Here is a 21,643-nt window from a genome sequence, read left to right as displayed (position 1 = left end):
CTGGGTCTCATTGGTCCACATCATTTATGATGGCTCAAGCCAACAAGAAATGTTGAATTTCTCTCTCCTAAGTAGATTCTGTGCTATACAGCACAACTTTTAAATGAGTAATTGTTTTATATTTTAGCTTATTTGTTTAGAATAAATGAAGTTTTTTATATTAAATAAATATATATATATATATATAACCAATAAAATCGTAAAGATAAAAAATAAGACGTGTATTAAAATATAATAAATTAATGTAAGCATTGAAATATTAATATGTATCAACCTGACTTCAACTTGACCGAAAATGTTTGGGTTGTGCTTGAGTTGAGAATTCCAAAACCGAGGTCAAGTTAGATCCGATTAGAGTTAGGGTACAAGAAACTTGGGTTGGGTTATGGTTGAGCACCAATTCGACCCAACCTGCCTGACTTCCAGCCCAGTGCATCGCCCCCACTCGGCCCAGTTGAAAAACCGCGCATTTCCGTTTAGGGACGCGCAGGCATACCATATGAAAAGAAATCCGTAAGTCAAGGATCCACCATGCGTCGCTGCCCATCGGGTCCCTCATTTCACGTGTTACGAAGATCGGACCGTCCAAGTTATATATTTTATGCTATAAGGGCCACCGCCTGAAAATTTCTCTGGATGGATGATTGTGTCCGTCACTAATTGTAGATTAATTTATAAAGTAATAAAAAGGAAATTTTCAATGGCTTGAATTCAGCTCTCAAAAAAATGAAAGGATAGGGTAATCAATGGAGCTTATTATGGGAAAACAGCTAATTTATGGGTCCCACTGGGGTGGCGACACACGCTGGATCGTGCGTCGCGACAGAGGGAAAACGAAATCCTTCAAGAAAGTTCCTCTGCTCAAGCCCCTCTTTTATCTCTCTCGCACCCAACCGCCCCTCTCCCTCCCTTTCTATCTGAAAAAGGCAGAGAAATGTCGCATTTCGGAAGATCGGGCCCTCCCGATATCAGAGATACCTTCTCTCTCCTCGTTCTCAACATCACTTTCCGTAAATACCCTTTCCTCTCTCTCTCTCTCTCTCTCTCTCTCTCTCTCTCTATCTCTCCTCTCTGTGATCAACCGTCTGTTTGTGTGGACCAGGAACTACAGCCGATGATCTGTTTCCCCTCTTCGATAAGTACGGAAAGGTCGTCGATATCTTCATCCCCAGAGACCGACGGTACTTCTTCGAGCTTGATTAGGGTTTCAGTTCCATTTTCCATTTTTCTTTTTTCCATTCCTCTTATAATTTTTATAATTTCAATTTCGCAGGACGGGAGAATCCCGAGGATTTGCGTTTGTTCGGTATAAGTATGCAGATGAGGCGCAGAAGGCCGTGGACAAGCTTGATGGCAAGTCCTCTTTGTTATTCCTTTTCTTTTTAAATTATTTTTTGTTTTCAATTTGGATGATTTTCACTGATCGATCGGATTTCATTTCGGTTCTTGCCTTTCTTTCAGGAAGGAATGTTGATGGTAGGGATATTATGGTCCAATTCGCAAAATATGGGCCCAGTGCCGAACCTATGTAAGTTCTTTCGAACGATAGATTTCAAAGAGTTCCTTTTATTCTTTACGCTTTTCTCGACGGTTGTAGGAAGAGAATTGCTTCTGTAATATAGAATTTGTTGTCTGATACATGTTACCTACCGCTTATATTTCTTTCACAGTTTTTTTCTGCCTTCTGTTTTTTATTCTTTTCATTCCAATTTTCCTTTGATTGGCAACCGTGAATTTATTAGAAGTAAAAATTAGAGCCATACAAATCCATTATGGCACTATATTAGATTCCCCATCTTCAGGCAACAGTACCACAGCTTATGGTACTGTGCCACCTAATAACTACATGCGGTACCTTTCCAATAATAATAATAATAATAATAAAGAATACAACATGCAGTTCTTTTTTTCTAAATTTGTTGTAGTTATAAATTCTTCTGGCGTGAGTTTGTTACTATAATGGGGAGTAATGGAGATCAGTTTTCCATGGTTTTGGTTTGTTCTATTTTTCTTTGTTATTATTCTGTGGTTGTGTGTTGGACGTCTTAGTAGGGCTGCAATGACCCTGCCAAAGGCCTGTTGGGCGCTTTTATTTGAGATCCTTCCATGTGCATGAGCCAGGCTAGCGTGGCCTGAGCCTAATTTTTGGGCATGACAAAAACTGGTTAGAGCAGAACTGACAGCCCCACGTCTTTGCTATTTACTGTATAAATCCACCTTCATGCTTTGGAAATTCTACTGGTTTAGCAGGTTGTGCCTGCATGCGCATTTGAACTGAATTGCGAACATTCAGTTCAATCAAGTAGAAATGAATTAAAATGGCCATAGTGTAATAATGTTACTTAATATTCTCAACGATGTAGTAACTTTCAAATTGCATTTGGAATCCTTTCTAATCTCAACTTGGAAGTAACATTACTACAATTTGGAGCCAACTACCTACCTGTATGAAGAAGAAAGTGCCTATCTTAATTATGAATGATAAGGATGGTAATTGCAATTTGGTAACGCCCACTTTAATAATTAGTTATTGGAATTCAACTCAATAATGCATCAGAATGCAGCCTCAGTGTTTTGAAAGATCTGAAAGTGGAATGTACTTTTGTATGGTTATTTGATGGGCTTGGTTTGTGATCACTTTGTGGATTATGTTTTCCTATTGGCAGTCACAAAGGAAGAGTGGTAGAGATGCTTCCAAGGACTAGAGGAAGGTCAAGAAGCCGTAGCCCTAGGCGAAGGTAAGGATTCATGAGAGCTTTTCATTACCTGTTGTGTGAAAGAATTTTAGATTCCAGGAGAGTGGGCCACAAGTAGTCGAGTCTTTGATCAAGGATGTACTTCTATCACAGGCAATGTATTTTTTTATTTTTTTAATTTTTAAATTTATTTATTCATTTACTTTTCATGAAGTAGTTCTTAAGTTCTTCTAAAATCCACTGACATGTATGTATTTTAGTAGAATGTGCGGGTAGGAATAAGTTTCAATCTAGTTTCAACTCTAGTTATGAGAAACTTGACACTATTCTGAATCATCATAACATGTCTCTCTTTATTCTTTTTTTTTTTTTTTTTTTTTTTCTGATTTTTGGGGAACCTTCCAATTGAAGGATGCTTCCTGAAGTGATTGGTCCAGAGCTCAACTGTTCAGGGCTTACCTTACAACTGTAAAGTTGATTGTTCTATTCCCGCCTACCAATAAAGAAGGGGATTATTCCAAATAATTTGAGAAAACTCATATCTTCTGTGCAAAGCAATGCTGCAAGAATAGATGATCCAGTCCCCTCAGCCCTTAGACATAAAATACAGCCATTTGGAATTACGCCCCCCCCCCCCCCCACACACACACACACACACATTTGAAGGGTAACACCCCATCTGTTCTGCAAATCTAGCTGCCAAAGACATAACATTCTTTTATCCCCGTCTGCCACCATACACCGAGCTTTGAGGAAATCCCAATTGACATTGACATAACCTAATCCATTCTGAATAACTTGAAAAAACTCTGGCATATTCCCTGCACAAAGCAACAATGTGAGAATAGATGATCAACAATCTCATCAGCCTTTATACATAAAATGCAAGCATTTGGAATTACCATAATTTTGTTCCTCAAATGTGTGATCGTAAGAACCTTGTTTTTACCTACAAGCCATGCAGAGGCCACAACACGAGGCGGCCCTTCAAACGTCCAGATATGATCAATAAGATTTGGACCAGGAGGAGGAAATCTCTAGATGAAATGATTTTTGGTAGATGGTCAACCTAAGCTGCCTAGATCATAAGAACTTTGATTTTACCAGCAAACCATGTGGAGGCCACAACGGCAAGGCAGCCCTTTGAACTTCCAGATATGATGAATAGGATTTGGACTAGGAGAAGAGGAAATCGCTAGATGAAATGATTTTTGGCAGAGAGTCGACCTAAGCTGCCTAAGTTTCATGCCACCCATTCCAATTAAACATCAGCAAGCTCTGAACATGAAGCAATTCCATGAGATGAACACACTTGGTGATCCCAACATTCGAGAGGTTTCTATGGAGTCTTGGACCCCAAACCACATTACCCCTCGTCATCGAAAGACGCTGGGATATGAGGGATCCTTCATATCAATTCTAGAGAGATTAGTTGAAGCTATGGAAAGGGACCAATCCCCTCACCACCAATCCAACCTGAATAAGATCTGAGTGCTCTACCATTCCCGCTGGATGGAGTTTTCCTTTCTAAATTGGATATTCATTTTAAGAACTGCATTCCAAAGACTAGGAGCGCTGTATTGAGAGAACTACTGAGAGAACCGCACCCCTCTACCAGCCCATACTTGGTGCAACCTGGTTATCATGTCAATAATCATGACACTCAAATCACAAAGAAATGGACAATTGTACCCCCACAAGAATATTTGATTAGAGAGAAATAACTTTATCGATATCAAACTTCTTCTTACAAGTAAATTTTTTTGGAAATGCTTCCCTCTTACCTCCCCCATTATAGACCCTAAATGAATCTTTAATGAAGATTCTCCCGACTAAGAGCCTGATTTCAATCATTTTATTCTACCTAAGATGGTAATCCTCAAAATCTTCAATCACATCTTTAAATTAGTGTCATACCATCCATCACATCCTCAAAATCGTCAACCTCATCCTCCATTACATCTTTAAATCAGTCCCAATCCATCACATCATCCTATGTCCTCCCACAAATAGTAAATTGTAGCTCTTGATATTTAGGCTCCAAATGTATGAACAAACAGTTCAAAATCAACACATGATGGGTCCACACCGATACTTGCTAACACACTTCTCTACATGCCACCTTCCTTCCCAAATCCCCATAACCATTTGCTGAGAGAAGCCATATTTGTAGTCTTAGGCTTTTGATACTTGGCCATCGATAATACTCTTTTGGTTTTCCCACCTGTTCTACTATATTTGTAGACCTTAAGCTTCTTCCAAATTTCCAATCTAACCAGGTTAGAGTTTGTTTTCCAATCCCTTGCCAAAGAAGATCCCTTTAGGTCCCTTCCAAATCTATTTATAACTCTATCAAGACACCAAAACAAGGACATGAAGCATAATTAAGGCCTTGCTGCCTAAAGCGGACTTAATCAGGGTGATATGGGCCCCAAGGTATAAATAGTGGCTTTTCCACCCAGATTTTTCCTCCCCATCTTCCCCACCAGTGCGTAGAAAAGCTCAGGGCTTTTACTTGAAGCAGTAAATGACTAAGCAATGATAGGAAAAGAGGAAGAAGAAAAAACAAAAAAAGAGATTTCTTTTAAAATTTTGGGTCTTTATTGCAGCTCTAAATGACCGTGCAGTGATAGGAAAAAGAAGAAGAACAAAGCAAACTGGCAAACATGCACAAAAAAAGGAGAGTTTTTTATATTTCTGATTATTTTTCTCAACGTATCTGAGCTGTGAATATTGGTCTTACATAAATTTTCCATACCAAACTGCAACTATGATATCAACTGTGCACTGAATGGCCTTAAATGTAGCTCGGCCTTGTTAGAAACATGTGGAACTGATTGAATTAGGGCCCTGAAAAAAAAATACAGCATATGCTATAGAATGCCATAAAAGAATGTCTGATGATTTCACCTATCAGTACATAACACACAATCTCGTTGTATTTCTAATGATAATGACAGTAGAATGCTGTAGGTGCTTTATTCTACCATGATGTTAGTCATATTACATTTACCATCGTGTCCTTTTCCCAGTTACATCACATTGTACTTTTACCAATGGAAATGGCACTTGCTGTGCTGTTGGAGAGAGAGGAAGTGGTTTGCAAGATGCAGCAGAAGGGGGGAGAAGTGGTTGAAAAAAGAGTCCCTTTTAATGAGGGGTTTGTCATAATTTCTCCTGGTATTGTTATTTTTATATCGGGATTGCATTTTTTGAATCTGAGGTCTTGTTTCAATGATCCAAACTATTAATATGATGGGTCTCATTGTGGATGGGGATACCTGGGAACAGAAAATCTAAGATTGGTATATTTCAATCCTTTGATTGTTTAGCTCCTCCATTGAACATGTCTTGTTTCCTTTAAACATTCCTTTGTGGACCATCCAGTTTGTGGCCCATCATATGAACAATTTGTGGATAATTGCAAAATGGCCCTCAATCCAATAGCAATAAGTTGCATGGTATTTACAGGGCCAGCTTTTGACGCAATATTTTGTGGGTTTGGGCATGCATTAAAAAATCTCTGCTGTCCTCTCATCTCAAGGGCAGTGGGAAAATCCCAACTGCACATTGTGAACATGAGGTTGTACTCGCTGTAAATTATAAATACCCTTGACTTTAGCTAAAAACCCTTCCCATATTCTCAAGTAATACAAAGTTTTAGTCACCTCAAGAACTAATTGTCTTCAACTTTTGACCCTGGATACTCTTGTTATACATTAGTAGAGATTAAACATTGCAACTTGATGATTGCAAAAAACATGACACCATATGATTTTATTTTTATTTTTAAATTACCATAACATGAAATCATTTGATATATTATTTACTTGAATAATTTGCATCTTATGTTGTTGACCCTGATTAATTGGGTTAAGGTGATGATGATGGTGGTGAATTTTCGTTTTATGTTGTTCAGTATAACATGTGTTATTTAAAAATGTTCGTGTGTCGACAGATCTTTATATTACATTTTTAGTTATTTTAGTGTATAATTTCACCTCCACCACCATCATCTAAGCCTTATCCCAACTTTAACGTATAATTTAGCTTTACTAAATACTTCTGCTATTATATTTGATTCAGGTCCATGACCTTGCTGAGTTACTGTGAGTTGTTTTAGTGTATAATTTCACCATCACCACCACCACCATCATCATCTAAGCTTTATCCCAACTTTAGTGTATAATTTAGTTTTAACAAACACTTTGGCTATTATTATATTTGACTCAGGTCCATGACCTTGCTGAGTTAATTGCGCAAGTTGGGGGTTGGTGATTTTTGATGAAGAATATCTTCATGCGCATTTTTTTGAACAATTTATTGTTACATTTTCAGGTATCGAGATGACTACCGTGGGAGGGATTACAGAAGGCGAAGTCGGGGTCGAAGCCGTGATAGGTATTACCGTGATAGGTACTATGGGAGGGAAAGAGATTACCGCCGTCGTAGCAGGAGCCGCAGTGTCAGTCCTGATTACTACAAAGGCCGCAGTAGAGGCAGGCATGATGATGAACCAAGGAGGAGCAGAAGCAGATCAATAGAAAGGTACATTTGTGATGCATCTTGTTCTGAATCTCATTTAATCCCTTGTTGGCAAGCATATGTTTGATTTATGTTCTCTTTATAGTGCATCCCCTCTGCGTCGCAGTCTTAGTCCCCGAAGGAGCCCTTCCCCGCGAAGGACACCTTCCCGTGACGGAAGTCCTGATAGGCGCAGTCCTGATGAGCGATCCCCATCTCCAAGGAGTGTTTCACCACGAGGTCGACGTGCTTATTCCCGAAGTCCATCTTCACAGTACTCTGATGATGTATGCTCATCTTCTTACTTTGAAACTTCTGCTTTCTATTGCGACATGAGTTTGTTCATTTACCTGCTTGTTGTTGGAATTTTCTTTTTGCAGGACTGATCACAGTACTAGGATCCTTGCAAGGAGATGTCTCAAGGCAGAAGATATATCTTTGTTTGCTATTGACGGTTACCAGAATTCCTTTCAGATTCTGAATGCTATTTTGTTAGCCCTGGGCTTCTTATCAAGGTTAAATTTCTGGGCTGAGCTTGATGCATCTTCCTCTTTGTTGGGAAGATTGGTCATATGTGGACTCTTTGGTGTTTCTCTTTGAGATGTGAAAGGCAGTTGGTAGTGAGGTTTAGAACCTAGGGTACCTGAGAGTAGTGTTTATATAGAAATGCTATGGATGCCTTTTCTTCTAGACATATCTTTATGATTTTTTTTTATTTTTTATTTTTCTTTTTTTCAGTTGGTATGACTGACTCATGATAGATCATATACTGGGGTTTTATAGTTATGTTCGTGAAAGGAGTGATTGTGGCTGATCAGCGAGATGGTTGCAGAGTGGTGTCCTTGCTTGTTGCTGATGCTATTTATACTTCCTAAATGATGATGATGATGTTCGTTTTGATGCCGGTAACATCTAACAGTATGCTATCAAATCCGCCTAGACACCAGAAGCGCATTCCAAGTTCTAGATGAAAAGTGTATGGTAAATTATTCTTTGACGATCTCCTGATTGATAAGCCTAATATTTTTAACTCTCTATCTAACATAGTATTATCCATCGGGATTTTGTCTTTTGGCCTGATCGTGCTCCCTGGGACTTTGGTGGTTTTGAGTTATGGGTCCTGATCCTGATAGTAGTTGTAGCTGTGACGAACAAAAAGATGGTCGAACGGGGTACGTGTCTTTACCTGTAGCTGATGCTGCTGATGGGCCAGCTACGTGCAGTTCACTTCCAACACTGACGCTGATGCTAAAGATGAAACCTAATATGCTGTGCTGACCCTTTCATCTAGCTGCGAGATTGGGACAGGGTAAAGGATGAACACTGATTGCTTACTTTTCCAGTAGGGTTTCTGTTTGGATTTCACCTGTTTTTAGTGCAATCTAGTCTTAGGGCCATTTTTCAGATGCCAAAAAATGAAGTCACCTGATTTAAGCTAATCATAATTATGTATTAGAGATCATCATTGTTGGTTATTGAGATTATTTTTAATCCTTTGCAAAAAAGAATATGATCTCTATACATAATTACGATTAACTAAAATGAGACAATCATTTTTAGGCTTATACCAAACAGGCCTGTAGCTGTTAGGATTTTCTGGCTCACATTGCATCATGTACTCGGATGTGATAGCATGCGGGGTCATGATTGTAGCTGTGAAGTGCTAAAGATGGGGAGGGCTGGTAAATGTTATACAACTGTGGGCTGTGGTGTTGATGTTGTCACTATCCTTGGTGGGTGTGGAGTTGGGGTCGAGTTTATTGATTTTGGTGCTGCTAAGTGATGCCTGAGTTTGGTTGGTGGATCACTGTCTTCTCCAAGTCTCCAATGGATCAGCTTCCATTGGTATGCCATTTTACTTTGCATACTCGGAGTGTTTGTTCTTTAACATTCACACACGATATGTATCACTGATAGCAGCCTGCCTGCAAATGTTCGTTTCAATGACAAAACTGTTTTCGTGTGATGTCATCCTATTATGATGTTTTACCTAAATTATAAGTTGCATTACTCCAAGCTCTCCAGTATTATTCTCTGATATCTGCATGAAAAAAATACATATTTACTTTGTTAGTTTTGGAGCTGATCAGATGCTGTTATTGCCTTGATGTTTGCTGTATGAGGGGAGCCATTTCTCTTTTCTACATTGACAACATCGCCATTGCTTGGGTTAGTCATGTACCTATTTATGCTAGACTGCTTCTGGTTGCAAATATTTTCTGTGCTATTCTTTTGGCTGCATTTTCATGCTGTGCATAATTATGTAGATTGGGTCATCTCAGGTGTTATTTCCTTCAAAGATTGGAATCTTCCTGTCTGTTTATTTGAGGCAATGCTTTCTTCTGATATTGTAAGACTTGCAAATGTTTTCATTTTCTCCTTTAAATGTTATGCAACTTGCACGATGAGGCATTGCATTGTTGTGATGTGCCTGGCAAGTGGCAAGTGCAAATTTGCCCATGGTTTGGTGATCTAGACGGTTGACAACACCCAGGTATGGATGGGGGATGCCTGAAAAATATATATGATTGGATGTCTACCCATCGCATCATTAGCCTTTTCTTTGGCTCTTGCTCCATTCTTGTCTTAGCCTTCTATTTGAAAGCCACTTAATCAAAACGGCTAGGTCTTGGTTTCTAGGGAATGCTCGAACCATGGTAGGGCAATGGGATCAACAGTGTGGATGACTAAAAATTGCGCCATGTAAATTGTTGCTTCGGAACCCTATAATTAACCATAATAAATTGTGAATGGAAGTTGTGTTTGCATTAACAAAAGTGAGGATGCTTGTGTTTTCTTCCTCGTCTTGAGTAAATGATACTTGCGTTATGTTTTATGTTTGTTTAGTTTTTAACTCTTTTTAACGGTCTTGGGTGATGTGTTCATTGTGTAAGATACTGATGTGAGGTTTGCTTACGCGGTAGTGCCGAGTGAGCATTTTGCTCCCTTGCTGTCTTCCATCCCTACAGCGCACCTGGCACATGCCCATGGTGGTACCGATCCTTCACTTAGTAGGTTACCATGGAGTTGAGCCACATCCCAAAAATAATGGTGATCCATCTTAGAGGTTGAACCTGGTCTGCAAAGGATGCTAAAGAAGGAAGTAGAAGTAGTAGGTTTGACTCTTGAGCTGTGGACCTGTGGTACATGCATCCGGTGATTGACTAGATCAATGGCCTGATCATCCTAGAAGTTTGCCCTATGTATGGTGAGGACGTAGGAAAAGAGGGAACTGCTTAATTTCCAAGACTGTATATCATCTTTGCTGCTAGGGGCATTTCCCTAATTTCAAATCTTACAAGTTAGGTGGCATGCTATAAAAGGCAAAGAGATGGCAATTTTCTGTTTGCATAGAAGAATTCCCCTTGTATGTGTTCCTTCAATGGACAATTAACTGTAATGATTGTTTTTTCAGTATGATGATATGCCAAAAGACTAGATTTTCCTACATTCTCTTCATTTCTAATTAGTATAGGCCAAGTGTTGGGGGCTTGGTTATAATTAGTGGGGCCAATTTCTTCTCTACTCAGCTTGTTCCGTATGTAGCGGCAATTTTTATTTTTTTTAAAAAACTGTGTTTTTGCCTGTGACTATGGTAATTTATGGCTCTTCTTAGTTGGAATATGGAATTTGTTGTATTGTCGCCACTGTTTATTTGCGGCCAGCAGTTGAGGATACAATTCTGAGTGGGCTCATGGGCGCAAAACTGCTACCTACAACCCCTTTTACATGTACGAGTTAGTTGATACTCTGGCGTATGATGCTTGATATAGCAGGGACTGGCCTAAATTGTGGAACCCACCGTTACTATGTCTCAATTTGTGATTAGTACCCACCCTTGAGAAAAAGGCACCCCATCGTGCACTCCATCTTCCAAGATAAATAGCATGGTATGCATGGCAATTTAGTAAGCAGTGCTCATGTTTGGTTATTCAAAACGTTGATATGATGGGCCAGGAACCAAAAGCCCCAGACTTGAAGTAGGCAGAGAAATATTTTGAAATTTTTTTTTTCCTGTTGTTTTGTTGGTATAGTGGGAGCAGTTGTCTTATTTCTTCACCTGTTCTTTGTTGGACGCTTATTAAAAGGTTTTAAGAATTTTCAGTCTGGGAGATGGAACAATAACAAGCGACATGTTGGGTCATTGAGCAATTAGGTGTGTCACTAAGGCGGGTCGGGTTAGTTTGAGCATCAGCCCTTGCGCCTTAAAAGAGGACGCCAACCCAAATGTCAACCAACGTGCCCAACCTGATGCAACCGGACTCAAATTACATGTGATCATTCCCAACCAGACCTAACCCGACATGAATTTTCTCAACCTGAACCCAACCTGAGGCCGAGCCGAAGTTTCAGGCTTATGAACATTGTCCCAGTTTTGCAAATTGATAATACAGGCTGTCCAAGCATTTTATAACACTTCTTTAAAGTAGTCACTTGAATCAAATGGCTTATGCGATGGTCTTGTAATGGCCCTGCGTAGCTTCCGTATACAGGAATTTCTCGTAGGCTGAGGGCACAAACAATTCTTTTGTCTTTCAAAAACATTGAGAAGGTTGTTCCAATACATCCTGAAATATTGCATTATAATACAACCTTTGTTTTTGGGTCTTCTGATGATCCAAACCATTTATATCACTAGTGTCACATTGTATGGTGGAAAGACAACAAATAAACGTTCTCAATTGGATTATTTCATCAGTTCGATAATTTGGGATGGGGATTGCCTACTAACGCAGTCAATAGCCAGTAGCTACTGGACCCTGCTCTGTGGCCTCCATCGTAATGTATGTATTTTATCCATGCCGTCCATCTATTTATACAGATCATTTTATTGCCTAATCCCAAAAAATGAGGCAGATCCAAATCTTAATTGGGCCACACTACAAGAAAACAATGGTGATTGAACGCCCACCATTAAAAACTTTCTAGGGCACACTGTATTGTTTATTTTCCATCCAACCTGTTGATTAGGTCACACAGACCTGGATCAAGGGAAAACAAACATGCATCAGGTTCATCCAAAACTTTTGTGGCCCCAAGAAGTTTTTAATGGTGGCCATTCAATCACAACTGTTTCCTGTGATGTGGTCCACATGAGATTTGGATCTACCTCATTTTTGGGATCATGCCCTAAAATGATATGAAAAAAATTGGATGGATGGCATGGATGAAAAAAACACGTCATGGTGGGGCCCAAAGAGCACCGTCCAGTTGCCACCGGCTACTGACAGCGTCAATAGGCAATGGGCGTCCGATAATTTGACTATTCTCTTCTGCTTTGAACATAAAAAGGTGGTCGCCTAAATCTTTGCATAATCAATGCCTTGAAATGTTGAGATTTTTGGGCATCCCTAAACTAAGAAGAGACGAATCAAATAAATGTTTCGTGTCATTGAAAAAGTTCCGCATATAACGGTTGGAGTTCTAACATATATAATTATTATTATAATATGCCGGAACGTATTTGAGCAAACCTCACGCGTTGATGACATCACCGTCTTCGTCATCTTCATTGTTAAATTCTGTTGAAGTGGGGGGCCATAGTTCGGTAATCCAGGCCATTGGTCTGTTGCATGCCGCAGTCGATTGAGCATTCCCCAAATAACTCCAAGATTGCGAGCTCCTGGCAACCAATTTAAGTAGGCCACAAAAAAAAAAACAGAAGATCTTTTTTACACATGGATCATCTGTGGTGGGACGCAACAAGCAAACGGTCTAGATTACATGACCATGGTTCCCACGTGTCAGTTCTGAAAAACGAGGTATACTGCACAAAGCATAAGGGTCGAGAATCCTGTAGTTCTTCGATAGTCCGTGTCAATGCGGATTCGTGGATCCGTGACTGTGGGGCCCACCTCGATGTATCTGTTTTATATCCATCCGGCCAATCCGTTTTGCAGCTCACCCAAAAATGAAGCAGATCCTATCTCAATCACATGCAGCACAAGCTTTTCCAAGGTAGGCCTACATTAACGGCGAGAAAGGCTGCATAAAAAAGCAATGCTTGAAAGCGTGTGAAGAAAAGGTTGTATATTTGATGAAAATTGTCCAAAACTGCCTTATTAGTAAGTTATCACCTTTCCAAGTCTTGGGTTGGTCCCTTGCGGAAGCGAGTTGCATCCTGCACCCGCCTGTATGATAAATTGATAAACCATCAGGGAAAGGCTCTGTGCAGCCCACCATGATGTATGGGTTTTATCCACGCCGCCCATTCATTTTTTAAGATTATTTTAATTTCGAGGTTCAAAACCGAGGCAGATCCAAGGCTCAAATGGACCACGTAATGGGGATTTAACTCCCACCATTAAAAACTTCTTGGGAGTTGTGGTTTGGATCAGGCTGATATTTGTGCTTTCCCTTCATCATGGTCTATATAACCTTATGGTGGGTGTCGTTATCATCGCTGCTTTCTGTGGTATGGTCCACTTGAAAATTGGATCTTCCTCGTTTTTGGACTGATATTTAAAAATGATCTATTGGCCTCGTAGCCCCTTGCCAGGCAGGGGCAAGACAATCTGCCTCCGTGCCAGGCACATGTACCTTGAGCTATTTGATGTTCTTGCAGTGAGTTGACACGCGTGCACTTAGGGCTACATGCACTCAGGAAAGGGTATACTATTCAAAGACTAAAGATTTAGTAAGCTGTCCCAAATTGAGGGACCCACTTCAGATAGATCATCACCCAAAGGTCAGATTAATTAAATAATCCTAACATTTAATGGGAATTCGTGAGTTGAATTTGGACCATTGACTATTTTCATTGAACCGTCCATTAGATGTAATCATTTTAAAAGGATTTTGCTCTAGTTAGTTTTGTATAAAAAATTTAACATCATGGTGAATTTTTTAACCATATTTCGAAAATGGAGGTAACATCTAAGGATACGCCTAACCGTGAGCAGATTTCATCCTGCCCTGTGGGGTCCACCGTGATGTATGGGTTTTATCCATTGCCATCCATCTATTTTGCCATATCATTTTATGTTACGAACACAAAAATGAGATAGATCCAAAGCTCTAGTGGACCACACAGTAGGGGTTGAATGCCCACCATTAAAAACTTCTTGGAAGCTGCCGGAGTTTTGGACAAGCTGATATTTGTGTTGTCCCTTCATCCATATCTACGTGACCTTTAACAGATTGGATAGCAAAAATGAATATCCCGGTGTCCCTTGGGAAGGTTTCAACTAGTGCTGCTTCCTATGTTGTGATTCACTTGAGTTTTGGATCTACTTTATTTTTGAGCTCATATATTAAAATGATTTGAAAAGATGGATGGATGGCCTGGATAAAATCTATACATCACAGTAGCCCCATATAACCCTGCCTGGACAGATTATTGTTGCAATCTGCTTCCTCCATACAGGGTTGTGGCCCACCGTGATGTATGTGTTTTATGCATGCTGTCCATCCATTTTGTCATATCATTTTCTGTTGGATGCGGATTATGTTCTGCCCCACCTGGATGATAATATGTCCAGATAGGGCTGTGTGGGGCACCGAGATGTATGAGTTTTATCCTCGCTGTCCATCCATTTCTCCATATCATTTTACTTTACGAACAAATAAATGAGATTGATCCAAGGTTCTAGTCTACCACACAGTGGGGATTGAACGCCAACCATTAAAAACTTCATGGGGGCTGCAGAAGTTTTGGATCCAAGGCTCGAGTGGTCCCCACGGAGGGTGTTATTCGTCTTAGAGTCAAAAGAAATGAGCTCTAAATGAAAACCACAAAAAAAATAAAAAAATAAAATAAAGGCTAGATAGTTTTTTCAACTACCTCCCTTGATTCTCTTCTATAAATGGAGAGTCCTTTCAATGAATCAAAAGAAAAAAATATGGCCTGCTCCAGTCTTCCTCTTACTCTTCTTTGCCTCGTTGTATCTGGTAGCTGTCTTTCTCATTTATCTACGCTCTTCTTCTTTTTTTTTTTAGGTGAGGCTCGACTACAACACAATGTGTAGGGCCCACCGTGAGGTGTGCATGATGTCCACTCCACACATCATTTGAACCCTCTCATGTTCTCTTTAGAGCCCAAAAATCAGATCGATCTAATACTCAGGTGGGCCACACCAAAGGGAACAGTTGAAATGGTGGGACGCCTATTGTTAAAAAACTTACAGATTTTGTGTGATCCCAGTGTGTTTTTTATGTTCCATCCAATCCACTCACAAGATGTGCTCCGCCAGGAGGAATGTATACATAAAAAATCGGGACATTCCAGAACTCAAGTGGGCCACACGGACCACACCATGTGATTTTAAAGGTTCTAGGCATGATTTTTCCATGGTGTTGCCCACCAGAGTTTTGGATTGGCCTAGGTTTTTGGCCTCCAACGAGAATATGGGGGGATTACATTATATACGGATTGGATTTCATGTACAGATGAAGATGGGCCCCACATATCATGCTGTAGGTTGAGCTTTACCAACAAAGCTCTCTAGTGGACGAGCCTCATTGATCTTTGGTTCGGCAGAGGATTTGTATGTTACCCTCGGGTCTTAAGTTTGTACAAGCGGAGCCCACAGGTAGATTATCCAGATCCGATGGACCCAAGGGTGCATGGATAATAGCCCTAGATTCTCCTTGATGGGACAATTCTAGCCATCCATTTCTCGGAATTTTTACATTGAATGTGGACCGTTATTTGCAGTCCCACATGGAACAATTTCGAAGCATGGTCCATCGACAGTGAAGCCATCAGAACGAATGTGGATCACCTATCCATGGCGTGGGCTTGCACATACTCGAAATGCCATGGGTCAATACAAGCAAGTTGATGTATACGCTCTAGCATCCTTGGAACCTCATGTTTGCAGATGGGCCAATGTTTGGATGATCCAGGCCTTGATCTGATGACCCTGTTGGTGGGTGGACCATGACCCAAAAATCTCTTTGATGGACCGAGAAAAGGAATGCCCTGTCACCCATTTTTTGGGTGAATAAAAGGCAAGAGATTGGATGGTTAGGATCTTCCTATTTTGAATATTTTTGAATGGTGTCTCTCAAATTATGTTCATCCAATTATTAGACGTGCCCTACATGAATTTGAAGTTTTTTTTTTTTTGGTAGTTGTTCATAGTTTTAAATGGTGTGCTCCACCTGATAGTTTGATCCACCTTATTTTTGGGGTGTACAATTTTCATGGTGGAACAACCCTTCTGTACGGATGAGATGTCATATAAACACTATGGTGGTCCCCACACGCCAACTATTTAGACATAAGTAGTTGTGTGTCACCATTTCTCTTCTTGGTTTTTGTTTTTTTTTTGTTAGCTTGTTAGTACACCCACTGTCATTCCACACTTCACTGTTTAGCCACCCCCATCAGGGATCGATACCAAGACCTCGGTGTTGAAGCTAGATATCTTTCACTCAATCTACCACTTGAGCCATGGATCAGGGTGTCATTTCTCTTCTTGGTTATAAATGTCGTTTTCTATTGAAAAATTTAAAGGTAAAAGGTTAAATAGTGGAATCTCTCTCTTAAGCTTGGAAATCTAATTTAACATTTTCATTTTCTTTAAGTGGTTTTACTTTTCTTATATTTATTTATTTATTTATTTAAAATTTTAAGCAAAAGCTAGGAAAAGAAAATCATTTTTTCCTTTTGTGGTTTCCTAAATCAGGGAAACCATCACACATTAGGGAACTTTGTATTCTTTTCTACAGTTTCCACCTAAGCAAACAGAGGAAAAACAAAAAAAACCTTGAACTAAGTGACCACTCGGTATCACTGCCACATATAATGTAAGCAGCGTTTGGCTAATTTTACACTTACAATTAATTATTCATGGAAGGGGCATAAACTTTTTTAAAAAACAGATGTGTGTGGCCTTTCAATTGTGAGTATATTTGTAATTTTAATCCTTTCATGTAAGTAGCTTGTTCTCACTGACAATGTTATCATAGGGCCATGCAATGAGGATTTTGTGGGGCTACCATGATGATTACGATGAAATTCACTTTACACATTTATAAAATAATTAAAGTGAAGAGGGGTTAGAGGTGAAAGGTTGGGAAAGAATGTTAATAAAATGACAGTAAAAAATGTCTCTTTGTGTGTATTTTTTTTTTCACACGGACTCACACCCCACGCACACTCACACCACGGTAGATTTTCACCACAATATGTATTTGAGCCTATGACCTCACGTTGAAACTCTAGTGAGTCTACCATTAAGGCAAGAGTAAGGACCTTGTAGCCCACATCTTAAAGTAATTATATCCTTCTGTTTTTCTCTCTCTCTCTCTCTTTAATCTCTCCCCATGAGCTGCAAGATGAAGAAACTTTATTTCCTTCTCTCTTTTCCCCAAAAGTAATATTATAAAGCAAGAAGTCGCTATTAAGCTAACCCTTGTTTTGTCTATCTTTTTTTTTTCCTTCTTTCCTTTTCTCTGACGATGGAAAAGGAGTGCTCTTGTTTGGAGCGATCAACAGCGGTGCTGAAACCAAGATATGCCCACAGATTTGTTATAGGTCCAAGTATATGATGTGCAAATCTTCAGGGAATGTGAGGCTCACTCCCACGTGCAACTGCTGCATGGCTCCAAGCGGCTGCACCATTTATCTCGCGGACGGGACTGTTCTTTGCTCTTCTTAGAACCATTTGGTTCTTGGTTCAGTTGGTATGTGTGTAGCCAGCTGCTTTGGGTACAGAATAATATTATAACTCAAATTCCCTTCATAGAAAGCTTGAGACTTTGAACTTTGATGTATTGAATTGAAGTTTGTGTTTTAGAAAATCCTGGATTTTAATGAAAAGTAGCTAAGGTGTTTTTATTTGCTCTAAGTGCTGATAAAAGTACATGGGGGTGTTTCCATGTAAGGTTTACTAAGCCTCTCTGGGTCATGTTGTTTTGGACTAACTATTTTATTTTTTATTTATCAAAAAATTAAAATAGGAAGTGAAGATAGAATGTAATATATCTGAAGAATTTACGATAATTTATGGCATATGTAATGTACACATTGAATATTTAGCACATATAACATTTTAAATATTGACCGTAAAACATGTGGGCCCCTTGGGATGCATAAAACGTGCCATTTAAGACGAGCTAACTCAGTTGAAAAAGAGGTTTGGTCTAATACATTCCCACATATGGCAATGCGTTACACAACGGGAATGGATTAGGTGCAACCCTTACTGCGTGGTTCACCTTGATGTATATAATCTATATCCAATTCATCCATCCATTTTTTCATATCATTCTATGGCACAAGCCCAAAAATAAAGCATATCCAACTCTTAAGTGGAACATACCATTGGAAACAATGGTGATTGAGTGGCCTACTATTAAAAACTTCTTAAGCCTGCTGTAATGTTGATAAGGTCGTATAAACGTGGATGAGGGGGTAAAAATATATCAGCTTGATCCAAAACTTTTGTGGGCCATTAATGGTCAATCACCACCGTTTATTATGGTATGGTCCACCTGAGAGTTGGATATGTTTCATTTTTGGGCTCATGCCATTGAATGATCAGGAAAAAAAAAAAATGAATTGATGGCATGGATATAAGATACATACATCAAGCTAGGCCCCAAGGTAAAAGCTGCACCATCTTAAGTGAGGCTGGGGTGCACCTAATCCACTCCCAATGATATTGATAACAGCTTATTTTCAAAGCAAAATAGCCACATTTGGAAGCATTGAAACAATTCGATTTGAGAGATTTTATTCGTTGCCTATCCATTGCAACAAGTGAGATTAATCGTAGGGTTTCAATCATTCCAATAATCAGTAGACATTAAATGGGGAAATATAAAATTTTGATTGGCTAGGATCTTACAAACTGCTCGATTTTCGGTGAATCCCTCATGCTGATGGAGACGTGGCCCCAATATTACAAACCAACTTCCAAACCGTCCAAAATTTTGGCCCTGCCATGAAGAACCCATGGTGCAAAAATGAGGTCGATCTGCTCAGCATGTGGGCCACACCATAAAAACCGATAAACAGCCATCACATTAAAACTGAGTACACGTGAGTCTCCAACAACCGAGGCGTAAAAAGGTAGTTATTTGATACTCTGGCCACGAATGATGCTTGATACGCAGGCACTCAGAAATCGGACACATTTCACAAATTAACTAAAACTAACCAACTGAAGTGCCCAACTCCCTGTCGTCAAGTTAAATGCCGAAGATCAGATTCGTTAAACAATTCTATCCTCTGATTTGTGGACAGTCCATTGTTGAGATGGGACCATTAGATATTTTTCATTTTCAACCATCCAATAAATTTCCACCAATCCAACAGTCAGATAACCAAATAAGCTTAATTTTTAGCTCATATGCATATAAACTAGGCCTCATAATTTGGACAGTTTAATTTGAATTAATAATATTCCAAGTATGCAATTTCTAAGTAACTTATTAGTGCCTGCGTATCATCCATCACACTTATCAAAGTTTTCCTCGCGCAAAAATCACACATGCAACTGCATCAATGAAACGTTGACCCACCTCATCTGGAGCCTCGAATACGTCCTTTGCGACAAAACTCTAATGCAGACGCAACCACATGTACTAACAGTATGGAACATAGCCATGAGATCCAATCCATTCAACAGGGGTTCCTACTATATATACCCTCGACCATGAATCAAACCGGTTCACTAATCAGGTGGGCCACATTTTAGAGAACAAAAACAAACGTATGGCAGAAGAAAACCCCTCATGTCTTACTATTTCCAAATAAACCCCTAACATTTAGGGTCAGTAGCAAAGTTCCTATTGTTAATATGTCATTACAACCATTTACAGTATTTCGTATATGACCAGAATGCCCATAGCTAATAACTTAACAAACCATTCTTGGGGCCCGGCATTACCTTCATATGCTATCCTACCCGTTCATAAGGTTATTACCAGTGGGATCAAGGGAAAAGACGGAGATCATCCTCATCCTTGACTTGTATGGGCCACAAGAAGGTTTCAATGGAGGGTGTCCAATCTCTACCATATCTTGTCATGTGGACCTTGAATTTTGGATTTTCCTTATTTTTATGCTTACATCCTAATATGTACTGGCGCAATGGATGGATGAAGTGGGTGTCTCATAGGTGCCATGGTGGGCCATATCATTTCCATCCCTTGTTCTTCCATCACTTTTCCATTCGTCACAGTCAAAAGACTCAAAAGTTTAAATGAAGGCGTTTTTACCACATCTATAAGAGATAGGGGTTTATTTAAAAATATTAGTAAGGGGAGGGGTTTCCCTGTCAATGGGACAAGAGAATATACGTCAAAATCCTTTTTTATTTTTTTAATCACCCACCCATGGAAATTTTGGATCCAATGCAAAATGATCCAAAATCGAACAACAACAATTCCCACGTGGCAATATGGGATGGATGATCCAAGTAATTAGAATTAAGGACCATAGTTTAGATGTATCATTAACCATAAAATGGCATTTTTCTAATTATATAACTGTTGTTTATTCAAATGTTGAAATTTAACTTATCCAACAGTCCTATTTCATCAAACAAATGGACAGTTCAACCAATCTAATTTTGATTTTGTGGACTTAGATACAGTGGTTTCTACAATTTAGAACGTGTAAACATTTTTAAAAAATATGGTTCCAGAATAACAAATAACTCCCCACTATTAGTGATACATCCGGATTATCGTAGCAAACCTCTCTAACTGTACAGGCTAGAGGTTTCACCTATTCATTAGTAAAGGTAGAAAATAAATAAATGGAGGTTGTTTTTCCTACTATCTTCCGTAATTTCCCTTGTAAATACAGAGCCCTCCTTTCATAGATGCAGAAAAGACGGTTCCCACCAATCTTCCTTCCTCTGCTTTTCCTACTCGTCTCTGGCAGCTGTATTCTTCTATTCTCCACGCTCTCATGCAAGGGGCAACCATATGATCATTGGCCCAGGAAGATGTGTGCAAACAGCCTATGGCTGTGACAAGGTACATAGCCTGCAGATCGATTATCCAAGACCTGATGGACCCAAATGTGCGTGGATGTTGATGCCTCCAATATCTTGTCAATGGGAAAATCGTAGCCGTGCACTCTTTTGGTTCATCCAGTTTGGAAGGTAATTTACAACCAGTTTGCCCTCCAAATACATCCCGCTTTCGTGGCTAAAACAGGAAACAAAAACTCCTAAACGCAGAAAAATCATAATAATAAATAAATAAAAAGATAACCGGAAAGAGTTCCAGCGCACGGGTGGTAGGTGATTGATCAGTCCATATAATAAGCATTCACATAGAGTGACGCTACAGGCAGATTTCAACCAGCTTACCTCATTTTCTTTCTCCTTTCAAGCAGTCACATAGAGTGACGCAACAACCAGCTTTTAACCAGCTCACCTCATTTTCTTTCACCCTTTTGTTGCTCTAATGACGGAGAAGGAATGGTTCTGTTTGGAGTGATACAAAGCGGTGTCAAA

General features: G+C 39.5%; 1 protein-coding gene and 1 long non-coding RNA gene across 27 annotated transcripts; both read left to right on the top strand.

Moving 5' to 3' along the window:
* Positions 1-851: 851 nt before the first annotated feature.
* On the top strand, positions 852-10,668 carry LOC131233327 (serine/arginine-rich splicing factor SC35-like). Of its 26 annotated transcripts, none has more exons than XR_009165213.1 (12): positions 852-1,010; positions 1,103-1,181; positions 1,274-1,353; positions 1,462-1,528; positions 2,667-2,738; positions 7,035-7,244; positions 7,327-7,507; positions 7,601-7,735; positions 8,004-9,065; positions 9,311-9,389; positions 9,503-9,570; positions 10,190-10,668. XR_009165213.1 is itself a non-coding variant. In XM_058230072.1 (8 exons), exons 1-8 carry the CDS (start codon positions 935-937, stop codon positions 7,604-7,606), a joined length of 771 nt encoding a protein of 256 aa, XP_058086055.1. In that variant the 5' UTR covers positions 852-934; the 3' UTR covers positions 7,607-7,946. The 26 variants fall into 26 exon arrangements, 1 of the variants encoding a protein (XP_058086055.1); XR_009165205.1 differs by having other exon boundaries at positions 10,145-10,668; XR_009165189.1 differs by having other exon boundaries at positions 10,115-10,668.
* A 4,324-nt stretch (positions 10,669-14,992) lies between these two features.
* On the top strand, positions 14,993-18,009 carry LOC131233395 (uncharacterized). Its single transcript, XR_009165236.1, has 2 exons — positions 14,993-15,110; positions 17,637-18,009. It is a non-coding gene; the product is annotated as an uncharacterized LOC131233395 (long non-coding RNA).
* Positions 18,010-21,643: the final 3,634 nt, after the last annotated feature.

Source organism: Magnolia sinica, chromosome 2 (assembly GCF_029962835.1).
Source record: "Magnolia sinica isolate HGM2019 chromosome 2, MsV1, whole genome shotgun sequence".
Lineage (NCBI taxonomy): Eukaryota > Viridiplantae > Streptophyta > Magnoliopsida > Magnoliales > Magnoliaceae > Magnolia > Magnolia sinica.
This window is presented reverse-complemented; position numbering and strand designations above follow the sequence as displayed.